The sequence below is a fragment of the Erigeron canadensis genome, chromosome 6, assembly GCF_010389155.1.
Source record: "Erigeron canadensis isolate Cc75 chromosome 6, C_canadensis_v1, whole genome shotgun sequence".
Classification (NCBI taxonomy): Eukaryota; Viridiplantae; Streptophyta; class Magnoliopsida; order Asterales; family Asteraceae; genus Erigeron; species Erigeron canadensis.
In genome coordinates this window covers 35,172,115-35,187,506 of record NC_057766.1, presented here as the reverse complement: position 1 = coordinate 35,187,506, position 15,392 = coordinate 35,172,115, and the positions used below count along the sequence as shown (strand labels likewise).

The 15,392-nt window shown below is 31.0% G+C and overlaps 1 protein-coding gene across 1 annotated transcript; it reads right to left on the bottom strand.

Annotated features, from left to right (window-relative positions):
• Window positions 1-8,576: 8,576 nt before the first annotated feature.
• On the bottom strand, window positions 8,577-10,789 carry LOC122605704 (probable glucuronoxylan glucuronosyltransferase IRX7). Its single transcript, XM_043778663.1, has 3 exons — window positions 10,145-10,789; window positions 9,462-9,706; window positions 8,577-9,385 (listed from the first exon to the last, which is right to left on the bottom strand). Exons 1-3 carry the CDS (start codon window positions 10,724-10,726, stop codon window positions 8,929-8,931), a joined length of 1,284 nt encoding a protein of 427 aa, XP_043634598.1. The 5' UTR covers window positions 10,727-10,789; the 3' UTR covers window positions 8,577-8,928.
• Between the last annotated feature and the right edge of the window lie 4,603 nt (window positions 10,790-15,392).

Sequence of the window (15,392 nt, the reverse complement as noted above, 5' to 3'; positions counted from 1 at the left end):
TACTATGGTAAGTAGTTTGATAGTTTAATGAAACGGTTGTAGTTATAAATTATGAGTATTTGAAAGATAAGCGGTTGTAATTATACGAGATGGGTACCCGCGTAATGTGGCGACGGTGGCGGTGGCGGCAACGGGTGGTGCTGGTAGGGGTGATGGTAACAATGTGATTATTAATCTAAAATTGATTGATGTAAATTGTAGTGTAGTAATTTTATGTTTAGGAGATGTATCTTTTGCAAATAACTTTATTAAGAGTATTATAGAGATATTAGGTAAAAGTATTTAAGTTAATGAATAAAGAAGAAAGATAGTTTGGATAAATATAGGTGAAAAATATTTTAGGGATATATTAGGTAGATTTAGTGTGTGAGTTGAGAATGTGTTGAAAATTAAGGGTATTTTAGGTATTTTAGAGGTAGAGAGTTAAAAAAGGGGAAGAGTAGTTTGTTTATTAATATAGTATAGATATTAAGAGTAATTTCAAGTTGACTCAGATTGACCCATGTCGGGTCAAGGTCAAGATTTTTGACTTAAAATATTTAATAGGTCACCCGACAACCCTCAGATTAACATTTATAAAGTATCTATAAGATGTTTGGTTGTGAATTGTGATTAATAAAGGAAATAATATTTCTTTAATATGCAACAATAACCAATATCATCTAAATTAAAAAAAACTCATTTATAGAAAAACTTCTTCAGTTATGTGTTCACTTCCCGTATAAATAACGTAAATAATGTGTACTTTATCTCTATCTCTACTATATTATAAATCATTTGTTCCTTCAAAATTTTTTCAACTTTTCAACAATGTACACCTACTAATGCATAATGTACAATACATCTATATGCATCTCAACCACTCTTTTTTTTTCTCTTCTCAAATCTTAACCACTCATTTTTTTCTCTCATTGATAAATCATTTTATTTTCTAGCTCATTCAAAATTCTTTATCTCAAAAACTGTACATCGATAAATTATAAAAATTATATGGGTGTTCTTAAAATTTCATGTTATTTCATTAGAGATGTCATTCGATATACTTTCGATGAATTTTTAAATTCGGAAGCGGAACCCGTACGGCTAAAACATTTGGCTATTACACTTTATAACATATCACCTACTATAACTTATCACACTCTATAGCCTATCACATTCACTATCTTACCGTTGAAACACATTGATACTTTGTCTCGTGTTGATAAAGAAAAGTAACACAAATTAAGCCAAGGATGGATGTGGTATTGTAGTTGTTGGACGTGATTCAATATGGGTCGATGCGTGATAAGACATTAGAGTATGAAGAGACGTATACGCAACATATAAAACTAGAACTAGTTTAAAGGCCCATGTAGTCATGTAGATATATCTCACATGTTTAATTTTTCTGAAATTAGTTGATTACCAATTTTAACAAACCCTGTGACAAATTAAGAATGGAAAAATGTGCTTCAACAATGGTAAGATGCTAAGTGCTAACCTTGTTTTCTAAGAATTATGCCGCAGAATTTGTTTCAATAATAAACTAATGGACACTCGATGCGACAGTAATAATGAAAGTGGCGGTGGCTGGCTGACGCAACGATTACTGGTGATGACGGACAGCAAATAATGTGTAGTATTTATGTAAATGTGATTTATGTAAAATGAGTAGTTTAGTTATTTTATTAGTTGATTGATATATTTTATTTGTATGGAATGTGGGATGAATGGAATGGACAATTAATGTAAAGGAAAATGATAAATCCTCCTAAAAATTCTTTAAATACTAGTATTATGAAAATGTAATCCACTCATTATCTAGATTTCTTCATTTCCTCTTTTTCATTTCTCCATGTGACATGATCTTATAATTAGAAAGATTTTTAGATTAGTTTTTTAAAAAGATTATTCATTTCCTTAATGTAAATTGTGTAGTAGTTGTGGAAAAGTTGGATGAATCGAATGAAATATAATATACAATGATAAAAATACCCGTATGTTATAACACGAATAGCTGACAACAGACCTATGGTATCTTAAAGAGATTGTTCTGGCTAATGTACAGTGGCGGCCTTAAGAATCCAAGTACCCAGGCCGAGTCGAAAAAAAATATGCCCCTAGCTCTTAGGGATTTTAAACATATATGCAATTTTTTGACAAATGAGACTTTATAACAGTAAGAAAATCATAATATTTATTAGTCATCCTTATTGGAATCAAATATATCTATCTATATAACACATTATACTTATTCCTATGCAATATATATAGAAAATTTTTAACAATTTTGTGTCTCCTTCAATCATGTGCCCTAGTCGGAGATCTGGTTTGCCCCCTCCGGGCCTCCCATGCTAATGTACTACAGGATTATGTAGTAAATGCATTGTTTATTTTAGATGGAAACTTTTGTTAGCTCATTTAGTTGTCACAAATGTGTTATCTAAGGGTACATATTAGCAAAACTATCATAAAATGAAAAAGTTTTCTTAGTTTGAATGTATACGTGGTAAAACCATAAACTAAATATATCAAAATTATAAATACCATGATTATTGAGTATAATAATAATTATTATTATCTCTGTATATAATAAAACAAAATTATTTTTTATAGGTATTATTAAAAAGATTTTGTATGTGGCAAATTCATATTTCACTTAAAAATTCTTTTTATTTAATTATGATGTCATATATATAAATAAAATAGAAATAGTTTTTTACATATTTAATTAAAATATCAATCATTTATTTAAAGAATAAAAAATCTCTCTTATATAATATTATTACAAATAAAATGTATTTTTTTATTTAGTTGATTTATTAACTATATAATTATTGTTTTAATTGAATTATTAGATTTATATCAAGTTATAATGTTTTAAAAACAGATATTACATAAAAAAATTTTAATTTATTTTATATTTTAAAATTTTAATTAACATGTCCGGGTTAAACCCGGGTTGATTAACTAGTTAGTAAGTAAAAGATGATGTGATTATGTGAAATAATCAAAGTGAGAAACGAATGTTTCGTCTAAACAATTAAGCATTGTGAAGGTGCGAAATTGTGAATCAATGTTGTGGCCCAACAAGCCCAACGTAAGTCCACTTATAAGTCATAAATTGGCGATCCACATTTTATTACTGAAATATCGAAGTTCGGAAGGCAAAAATCTAAAGGGTTCTTCGGTTAATGTTTACGAGTTAGGATAAGTTTTCTCTTTTCCATTTAATGTAATTCGAGAAGGGCACAACATTGACTTAGATATACACGTAATATATATTCATAACCGTTTTTAATGTCTAAAACATTTACCTAAAAAAATTTTACGAAAATATCAGGATGCCAGATTATTAAGTAAAATTTCATATAAAACTAATCAAATGGCTATGAGACATGTCTTTTGATGAGTTTGCTAACAAGTTAAATACCATATTTATCCTTTCCAACAAAAAAAAAAAACATTGTTTTTGATACATTTGATGGTGATTGCATAGTCGAGTTAAATACCATATTTATCCTCTCCAAACAAAAAAAAAACATTGTTTTTGATACATTTGATGGTGATTGCATAGTCGAGTTGAGTCATCATCATTGGCGGTTCTTCACAACTTTTCAGTTAAGTATATGTTCTTTATTCTACTTATCTATTTCATTATATCTATATACATTAGGTCATTGAACGTTACAACAAATCATCAGATTCACCTTATAATGTCAAAACTCAAAAGGTTTATTTAATAAAAGTGAGATCGGCCATTTCTATTTGTTAAAAAAAAAAGTTCATATGAGTTTACAATTGGTAATAGGTGACAAGTTTCAGATATTTTTCGTTGAACGCTTCATCCCGCCCCGTCTATATTAAGACCGTAAAACCTAAGAGGGGAGGGAGTGGTCGCGGGGCCGCGGGGGCACACCGCCGCCGGCGGTTCACCGCAGGAGAGAGAAGAAGAAATTGGGGGAAGAACCGCGAAGGGGGAAGAGAAGAGAGAGAAAGAAGGGAAGAGAGAGGGAAAAGATAATTGGTTTTTTTTCATAATTAAATCTGAACTCATAATATATGTATAATATGTATGTATACATATGAAGAAGACGATCTGGATTTTTTTTTTTATAAATATTTTAATTATTAGAAATTGCAATTCAGTCCCTGAACTATTTATCATTAATTACAATTTAGTCCTTGGACTATATATAGTTTACATTTATCTTTTTTTATATTATTAATTGTATTTATATATATGTTTAGTATATATAGTTTTTAAAAATATATAGTATTAAAAATAAATGATGAGGTGGAGATGGAGGGAACATGGAGAAAGTGACGCCAGTGATTTCGGGAAAATGGGGGAAGATTGGGGAAAATTGAGGTGTAAGAATTTGATTGGTTAATGTTAGGAGATGATGGGTGACCACTCCCTCCCCCTAACAAATAACAGAGTACTGGTATTTTTTTATTTTTTTGTCAAAAACAAAAGAAAAAGAACATACCTTTTTAAATGTTACATGTCTAGAATAAATATCGGGTAGATATATGTGCGTTTTACCCGTAATTCTTCACAAGCTTATTACCAAATTTCCAGCAACCCGTGACTTGTTCTCCTATAAATATATTCTCTTGTAAATAAAGAAAAATGATAAATCCTTCTAATTAAATAGCCTAATAATCCTCTTAATACATTAAGAAAATAACATGTGGCATCCACTAATTCTCTTTCCTAATCTTGTCTCTAAGTTTTTCACATGTCATCATCTCATAATTAAAAGGATTATTAGGTTAATTGGTTCATTTCCCACAAATAAATTCTACTCTTGTTGATTGATTGCACATGCTTGAACCGACCAATAGCACTTTTACTAATTGCAAATAATTCACATATATAATCCTTACAAGAATCAGGTACAAAGATAGGGTGATACATGTATGTCGATTATATTAAGGATAGGTGAGCAAGTTTGGGTTGCCGGGTTTCTAACTTTATCCGTCGACAAATTCGAAGCTAATGCATAAGGGTATGAGTTTGAAACTGCAAGACACATGTAAACATAAACTTATTACGATTAAGATTTTTCCATGTTGAATTCAAGACCAAATGGTACTGTATATATTTTGTAAGGAGAACACAAATTATTAAATAAAAATAAAAAACCCACAATAGATAACTTAATTTCCTAGACATCCTTTGGGTCAATCCAATAGATAAATTTATTTATTTATTTATTTTTTTAAATACTCATGTTAACTTATTTCAGGTCCATCCAATATACGTGTAGTTTCAAAATATATGTCTTATAGATTTTGTTTTAGTATGCCCATTGGAAAGTGTTAATGTGGGTTACTATTCAAGGCTCTCTTGTTCGAGTCACATTCATGGTATATGCATTTGGGTGGTTATTTAGCTAGGTTTCCATTCGAGCAACTATATATATGGAATGTTGTTCAAGTTAAAAAAAAACATGGAAGGCATAGATAACGATCGAGGTCACACATGAAGTAATAACATTTCACACAAATTGGAACAAAATAAAGGACAATGGATCACCTAAATTAGCAATAAGTTACAATGGATCACCTAAATTAGCAATAGATAATGGAGTGTTCATCACTCCATTCGGACTTACCGTTTTCCTCCAGCTAATTACGCTATGACGGATCATAAAGGCAAAGCCGCTACCGTCAAGAGGAGCGAATAACGTGACAAGAAGGTCATATGTAGAGGCCACTAAACAAAAGAGCTGGGAGCAGGACTTGAAGGCTGAGCGCAATACGTCGTTCAAAAAGGGAATGCAGTCAAACTACAAGTCGGGGAGCACAAAGAGAGGTTATAGGGGAAAGAAGTTTCCAATATCCAAGCTAGAAGAATCGAAGAAGGGACAGAGGGGAAGCCGGAAGCTTCCAAGCAATCCGATTCCATGTACTTTGTGTTCCTGATGTTCAAATAATGTAGTTATTTTAGTTTGGTTTAGTTCTACGGTTGTGGGCTTTTAGTTTTGTAGTGGGATCATGGTTTGCATGTTTCCATTAATAAGCATGTGCTATTCAATACTCCATCTCTCGTACCGTTTCCTCCACATAATTAAGCTCGGACGGATCATAAAGGCAAAGCCCCTACCGTCAAGAGGAGCGGAGAACGTGACAAGAAGGAGGACGCCCGCCTGTTGCCATTAATGAAGAAGCCTAAGTTATATGTTGTGTGTGTGCTAATCTCATGGTTTGCTTAATAATTGTTGTTACGTTATATTCTTCTTAAATTATTGCTTTTAGTTGGTTTATGATTACCGGGGTTTTCAGGATTTGATCATTTAAGTGCTTCTCTTTTTAACTTTTAATTGATGTTTTTAATTAGTTTTATGAAAATTGATGTCTATCTCCCAATGTTTTGAAAACCAGATCGAACACTGAATCAATCTCACAATATTTTAATGGTCGGACCTGTCGAACTGATTACACAATAATAGTGGAAAAAAAAAGAAGAATACACTAGTAAACTTATATATGGTGTAACTTAAGTTTGACTTTTATATAGAAATAAAAATAAAAGTAAAAGAAATAAATAATTAAAAAAAAAACTAAAAAGAAAACAAAAGAAAGATAAAGAAAAAGAAAAAAAAAACAATCAAGATAGAAACTTTTCAAGAAAAGAAGAATCTCTCCCATTCTTTATCGTGCTACATTGGGTTAGGTAGATACATATGTCTTTGTTAATTTGTTAGTTGGTGGTGCCGGTGCGACGACATCCAGTACCTTGTTTGCTTAGTTTTGTCTGGTGGTTAGAAAACTGTCATCATTTCACGGTAATTGTTTTCGAAGGTGGTTGTTCTCAGTGGTTGTCGGAGCTTTGGTGGTTCATGTGTATGTGTCATGCGTGTATATGCTTTAGAAGTAGTACATGCTGCTTAAAAAATTATAAATATATGCTTTAGACGTTGTACTTATCGCTTAAAAACTTGTAAATGAAATATAGTGAAAAAAAAAGGAAAAAGAATTGAAAAATGGATGGTTGCGAGTGGACGCACAAACCCACGCACGCAATTTATACATATATATGGAATTTGTGAGGAGAACACAAATTATTAAATAAAAATAAATAGCCCACAATATATAATTTTTTTGTGTGTATGGATATACTCTTATACATTCTATATTGAAATTCAATTTGAGACAAAACTAATTATTAACTAAACTTACATGTAATTATGTAAACATTCAGGGATACTGCGAGTTAAGCTAATTATATTTGCTTATATGTTGTTACATTTGTAGTCTTAATGATTGTCATTAAGAAACCTCATTTAACTATGATATGCTATAATCATAGATAACAAGTTATAATAATAATAAAAAATAAGCTAAATACAACTTATAAGACTATAGTTAAAGTACATAAAAAGTCATACTTTTCGTATTAAAATTTATCCTTACATTTTGTGATAAAGTTTATAATTATATTATATACCTAGACTAGAGTCATATAATTATATGCAGAGTCGGTATTAGTAGGGGGCAGGAGGGGCAGATGCCCACCTCAACTTTTGGAAAAGAAAAAAAGAAAATTTAAGGGTTTAATGTTAATTTTTTATAATAAAAAGAGTACAAATCAATCTTCCCTTTTATTCTTTTATACCTCACAACCGTCTTACACTCTCGCACACAAATAGAAACAAACCCCTGTCTCAAATCCCCGATTCACCCATGACCCATCCACAAATTATGCCCTCCATCTTCAAGACATGAATAATGGTTATTTTATTAAATTATATGTCACAGTGTTCGGTCCTTCTGATATTGTGATCTAACCTAACTGTTATCAAGGTCATTTCTATTTTGGGGTTTCTATTTATTAGGAATTTTGATTAATTCACTGCCCGTGAATTTTTGGGGTTTATTTAACTATAGTAATTCTTGACTGAATATATTCATTCTTTCTATCACTAGTCTATAAATTCTTTCATACAAGTTACATACTTACATGAGTTTAAATGTTTAATCATATAATTTATATATATATATATATATATGATATATGATAATAATAATGAATAAACTGGTTATCTAGATGTGGAATTTGGTTGTGCTTATATGTTACAATATAATATGATTATTGTTGAATGGAAAACATGGATAATTTTTAGTGAGAAAACCAATTTTTCAAACACCACAAATATCCTTGAAAGTTCAAAAAAGGTCCGTGAAAAGAAAAAATTTAAAGTATGAAGGCTCGTTGTTGTCCGTTGCCAAGGAATTTTTGTAAATATGTATTAACTTATTGCACTTAATCATGACAGGTAGTTTTTGTAGCTGTTTTTGTTAAAGTTTTTGATAGGTTAAAAGCATGAGATCAAACCTGTGTATTTGTGTAGTATTCTTTTAGTTGTACAAGTGTTTGTAGTCTATATGAATATTTTAAGTATATTTGACATAGTGTTGGTCTTTGTATTAATTGGTATGGACATATACTATAGTTATATGTGTTTATCGTTCTTAACTTGTAGGTGTTTGAGCATGTCCATGACCAAAAATTTGAACATTTCATTGTACTTCGTTTTTTGGTTAGTAGTAAAAGAAATTAAGTTTAAATTTTGTCCCTTTGATTATATGTAGAAGATCTTAAAAAAATTTCTCATGTTAAGTAAATTGATTACAAAACAAATAAGTTTGATATCTATAGTAAAATGAATTGAACTAGTTACAAATATCACTTTCTTTCACAATTTGTTGTATCGGATCAAAACTTGTATCCATGGACACATCACGTCTATACTCCAAACACAATATAATCCCACCTCTTTGCGTTTGGTATGAACGAAATTCATTAATCGTGGATCGCCACTCAACGTTACGTAAATGCCAGCTTGGCGTCAAGTGAGGGCCCGCCAACGCCAAATACGCCCCATTTGTTGTACGCCTCAACCAATGAATGAAAAGCAAGTAGCCAAGTAATGGCTTTTATACAAAATTATGCCCACGTGTAAATCCAAGTGTCGCTGACAGAGCCTTCAGAATCTGCCACGTGGCATCACCATATTTCACGCTATCGTGATATGATAAAGCCCTTTTCACCTTCGGGTCCCATAAGTTTTTCTGGATGGATGACAAATTCGTGGCTGCCACGTAATCAAGTATCCGACCCAACTTCCCAATGTCCCTCTCCGCCACCGTGAGGGATATGTTTGACCATGGAACCGTGGACTCAAATGGCAACCTTATGCCATCGGCAATAATCACCGGGACACAACCCAATACCACAGATTCTACAAGCCGGGGACTCCACGGGGCCCACCCAAGCGGGCACAAGCAAAACACCGATCGTACAATTTCCGACAAATATCCATCAAACCGGGTCCTCTTTAAATAAAACCGCCTATCGTTCCCATATTTCCGCAATATATCTGTTCTCACACGCCTGTAATAATAAAGTTCATTAAGGATAATTTAGTTATTCTAAAACGATAATGAAAAATTAATCACATTATTATTACTTGCTATAATATTGACCGCTGACATTTTTCGGGTGCACTTCCATCTTCCCTCGGAAAAACACAAATATGTCTCGCGTGATTGGCAACATTGACACCACCGACTTAAATTTTCCCGGCGAGACGTATGGCGGGATGACGATATTCCTAACATCTTGACACGGATGATGATACTTGACACCAAATGTTTGTAACACAATAGAATTTTTCATAAACTTCGGAATACCATCAGCCACAGCTGTATTTTCCTACAACATTATTAGTAAAACAAAGTTATCCATAAATCATACGAGTATTTGTAGTCATGATCAAATATTCAGTTAAAAAGACTAAAATGCACAACGTTATTCAACTAATGTACAATTGCATCACTTATTAAATCACGACGTGTTAGATGTGCCCCAATTTTCTAAAGAAAATATATATGCGTATATGTCACCTTCCCGGTTTTGAGCCCCAATACCTTTGGCGGTGTTTGGTGGAGATTAAGATGTAATTAGGTAGACCTTACCTCTAACTAAGTTAGTTTGAGAGGTTGTTTCCATTTTTAATCTAAAATATACGTATATGAGTATATCATATCTATCGTTACATGTTAAAGTATAATTTCAAGGCTTTGTACATAATGAAATCTCTAGTAAGTAGTAAATCAAGATTAATAAAAATCGACACGTTATTTTTGGTACCATGGTGTGGAAACAAGCTCCGTGATCATGAGAAGCTACGAAAACATGATCCGAACCATTGGTCCGGTTCCAGAACGGAAGCTGTGATGAAATGAGCCCAACAGCAGAGGCTAAAAGCCCACGTGCATGCCCAATAGCCGGGAACCCATTAACGGTACTGAAGTTGCAAGAAACATAAACCGGGACGAAAAACAAATCAGCAACCGATGGATCAAACGTCCGTACATCGCTATTCATCAAAGCTTTGTGTATTGCCACTTCTGATGCAAATAAATGGGTGCTGCAACGCTCATTTGACAGCCAATCTTTGTTGTATTTCGATGGTAATTCGTATATGTATATTTTCAAGTTTTTCAAGGAATTCGGTTGTGTAAGAACTGATTTCCTTTGAGAGATTATGGGTCTAAAAGACGTCGATTCTGGACGGTGTTTAGCAAAGAAGTAAAAGGAGAGGGAAAACCAAAGAAGCCATTTGAAGTATTTGAAAAAACAGGGGTGTTCTGTTTTTCCATGTTTGTTTCTTAAAAGTTTCATTCTTACATAGAATTGCTTTCTGTTTCTTGTTGATCCAAATACTTCCATTTTTGTTAAAAAGGAAACAGGGGAATTGTATGATTATTGGTGTTAGATAGTTGTCATGAGAATTGGTTCACATGGGGTTTTCATTTCTTGTTGAAGAAAACAAAAGTAGAAATCAAGAAACCAAATTGAAAAGCTTGTCAAAAAAAAAAAAAAAAAAAAAAACTTTCATTTCACAAATTAAGATCAGTTGATGGCAAAAATGAGATGATTAAACAGAACAAATAAACAGATAAACAGATGAGGTTTTTTTCTTTTCGGAGTTAATGGTGTTTATATTTCTAGATTATGTGATAAGCATGAAGCCATGAATTGACTAATATGTGTGTTTCAAGTGGGATTATGTCAATATGTATTGTGGGGCTCTTATGTGTGGTCAAATGCAGATGAATAATGGAGTTTTAGCAGTAATATAGGTTGGTTTAAAGGTTTAAATTTGAAAGAAATATATGATATAGAAACGGCATAAAGAAATGGATGAAATTTTTAAAAAATAATCAAAAAAATGGACACTGAAAAGGGTATCTGAAAATAGTCAGGAATATTATTTGGTCTCTAAAAACACCAAAAGCTATAACATGATTTGTTTGTCTAAGTGTAAGATTCGGATTCCATCACTATAATATTTGTTAAGATCTACATTTTTCTGATTAAATAAAAAGTAACCTTTTCATAAAGGTATGATACACCAATTGGTATAATCCACGCGGCCTAAAAACAAATATTTAATTTCGTTTATCAAACGGAACTATATGAATAACCAGCATAAAAAGTAAATCAGCACATTATACATTCTACCATGATAATATCATTGTTTTCTTTTTCTTATATCGGGGATAAATTTCCAAAGAAAATTTAAGATGCAAATGAACAAACCATTCATACAAACAACATTTTTCTATATATTAACCAAATTCATATGTCCTAAAAATATCCATATATATATTTTACATATATGTAACTGTAAAAAACTGGTCCCTCATAAATAAAACTAGGATATCTCTTTGTTCCGAGTGTTTTCAAATTGCCGGGTAATACCTGAAATTAATGGCTTGGCCTGCAACCAATGTAAAATGATTCGTGTTAGTAAGCTAGCTTTGTAAGCTAAGCAAGCCTCCGCTAGGCTAATGAGTTACCAAATATATATTAAAAAATCATACCACCACCTTCTATTGGGAGTTATGACAACTTCAACTATATTAGAGGATTGTGGACTAGTCCGGATAGTATATCATTGAATTTTATAACCCATAGTCCATATGACATTTTGGTGAAGATGTAAAGAAATTATCAATTGGTCAAGTTGGCCAACAAAAATGAGAACAAGGCTTTAACCATCTGCAATGTTAATACACCATCAAGTTGATAGATATGTTTGTTCTTTCATTAATTAATTAAACCAATAGCTTGTTATCCGAACAAGTTAAAAGTCAAAGACAAAAAGTGTTGGACTAATAAGTAATGGTTACTCTATCTACTGGAAAGTATGATCATGAACATAAAAATGCAAAGGTAATTGATCATTGAAGCAATTTACAAATTTATCATATTAATACACATATTTTTTTTTCCATATTCCACTTAACCCCTTATCTAAAGTCATATATTCCATTATATCAATGATTATTATGGAGAATCATTTCATATTTTATTCATTTTGATTGCTCATACTTCAAGTACAAGGTTTATGATTGAAGTTTGAAATAATCCACCTTTATGCAACTCTAATCAACATCCTCACTTAGTATTTTTTTTTTTCCATCCAATATTTAATGATCCTTTAGAAAGATTCGGAAAGATAATACGTTGTGTTTGTTATATTTATATGTTGATGATATGTTATTTTTATGTTGATGATATGTTATTGATCGATGATTTATTAAAGTAAAACAACTAAATTTGGTTAATCAGCAAAAAATTGGCTTAACGACTTAAAAAATGTATCTAACGTGTACTATCGATTAGGTAGTTATGAGTTCAAGCCCGTCTATTTGAGTTTGTAGTTCAAAACCAAAAACAATAATGTTAATATTTTGTTTGTACTTGCAATCATTAATTCATTATGTTGTCGTGACAGTCTTGCTTAGTTGATCGATCATTCGATCTCCCGTTCATCTTAACCTAACTTTAACTCTAAGCTGTATGGAACATCATTTGGTTCTCTTTTGAGCATTATATTATCATGTTATATACTTTGAAATTTTGAAATATGCACAAGTTTGTTATATGTGTAAAGTATATTATATTATAGCTCCCATTACATTGCAGTATTACACACTTGTAAATCTCTCTATACTTGTAAATAACTTGTTTTGCCTGTCTGATTAGGGATTCTCTATTTGCGCCATACATGTGTACGTGGGAGTTGGCTTGTCTTTTTTGACTTAATGGTCAATCAAAGGTGTACCGAAAACGACATAGTTAAGGAGAATAAGTTACCCATAAAATTCAACAACACAAAGAGACCCACTGAATAAGTTCCCTCCTGTTGTTGGTTACGTTTAAAACTTCGTTTTTTTTCTTAATTTTCTAATCTATCTTTTTTTTTTTTTTTTTCTAATACGAGCATAATATCCACGTGTTATAAGGGCATTTTATAAATCATAAATATGGTGAAAGAGATTTTTTAAGGAAAAAAAAATACATATCATAAGCAGAAACCTAAAATGTTATAAAGGAGTAAAGATATGAAAGTATATTGATTGATGTCATAAAACTAACGTGGCGACTTTATCATCACTTTCCTTATTTCCGTCTTAATCTACTTATTTATCATCAACACTTTGTATTTGTTTGAACCTTTTAGTGTCAACAATACTTTGGATTTTATATTATATGTTTGATTTTGTAGGAACCAAATGTTCATAAGACCATTTCTTGAGTTAAAAAGTCATCGAGTATTCTAATACAAAAGTTACTTTTGATAATTTTATTATATGTTATTGAAGTAATTCCCTATTGACAATGAGATGTTAGGTCCTTAATAAGGTCTTACACTTTGATAAAATTCGACAGGAAAAAAAAAATAAAAAAAATACCATGTTAGAAACTTATGGAAAGGAAGCGTTATCGATGGAGTGCCAAAGAGGGTGTAGGAAAATTACTTCAATCAGCATAGTGAAAGTTCATGTTTCCTGTCCTTTGCATTACAATATGTTCGCTTATGTTTATTTGCATTTTCCGTCAATTTGTTTTTTATTTGTTGATTTATTAAACTTTTTTATTGATCATTGAATGTTTAGATCGATGATAAGGTTGCCATTGTTAATCATGTAATGCAATTATGTCCCACCACTTCATACCACTTGTTGGATATTCAGTTAGCGATTAAACACATGCCTAGAGCCGTAGACGTTAAACATTGTCTTTTTACTTTATTATTCTAACACTAGCATTGTACTCACACGATGCGGCGGGGCATAGGAAAAAAACGTTGGTTAAGTAGCGGTATCGTGTTATTACATGAATGTATGATTCAACTCAAGTATTTTTTAGTACGGCTGAAAGTGCAAACCGCCGCTGTTGTTTTAGAGTGTACGTTTTTTATTTTGATTGATTATTAAATTCAGTAACGCATGTGTGTTTTTTTTAGGGAAGGGACATGCGTAAGGTTTTTTTTGTTAAGGGTATTTTTGTAATTTCAAGGATAAAGTGTTTGATAATAGTATAGATTAAAAGGGTAAATTAAAGATTTTAAAAGTAGAGTGTTAAATTTTTGAAGCTAGTTTGTTTATATATGTAGTATAGATTAAGCAAGTGTAAGGATAATATGTTCCTTTTCTTCTCTGTATTGTATATAGCTATCTTCAAATTGAGTTTGCTACCTAAATTTTATGGTACATTTCCTTTAAACTCGGAAATACATATATATTTAAAATAACTTTTAGCAAGACATCGAGAGCTAAGATTATTGGAGCACATTAAATTAAATTAATCAACAAATACGTTTGTTAAATAAATTTAATAATTAATACTCGTATCATTATATGAATCATCAGTATACTATTTATCTATTTATAAAAAAGATTTGAGTTCATTAGATGTATTTATCTTGTGTCCTAAAAATATAAGTCCTTAAAAATTATTTCAACTTTGTCAAAAATTTCAAAAAGTGATGAAGTATCCTAAAATATATTCCTTAAATTTTGTCAAGTGTAATCCATTAGTTTTATCTCATAATCTCTTCTTTTATATTATATCAATTGTTATGATAAAAATTGGTAAGGAATTATTCGATTTTTTTTAAAAAAAACATTTATTTATTTATTTATTTTTATCATTTTCCTTTTTAAAATGAGAATAACATAAACGGAATTATAATTGATATGCTTGAACTTTTTTTTCCCTAAACAAAAGGTAACCTATAATATAGCATTAAAACTTTTAAGTCAGTATATTCTGAAAAAGTGATATTTTTTCCATTTAGTAATGATATATAATTAATTAATTATATACTCTTAAAACATCCTCCTACTTTTATCTTCTTAGCATCAAAATATGACTTGTCTGTGATGAGGAGAAAGGATTAATAAAGGAACATGTCATGTTGTAGCTTTAAGAGATTCAATAAATAAAAAGATATTTCAGGAGGGAATATAGTTTTCCATTTGAAAATGCTCATGTATTTCATAGAGGCATCGATCAACGTATGGCTTCAAAGGAACTTACA

Bases quoted from the DNA above. Each gene is read 5' to 3' on its own strand.
- LOC122605704 (XM_043778663.1), bottom strand. From the start codon at position 10,726: ATGGAAGTATTTGGATCAACAAGAAACAGAAAGCAATTCTATGTAAGA. The intron at 9,707-10,144 runs GTACCAAAAATA...ATAATGTTGTAG, and splicing joins GAGCTTGTTTCCACACCATG to GAAAATACAGCTGTGGCTGA. The intron at 9,386-9,461 runs GTAATAATAATG...TTATTATTACAG, and splicing joins AGCGGTCAATATTATAGCAA to GCGTGTGAGAACAGATATAT.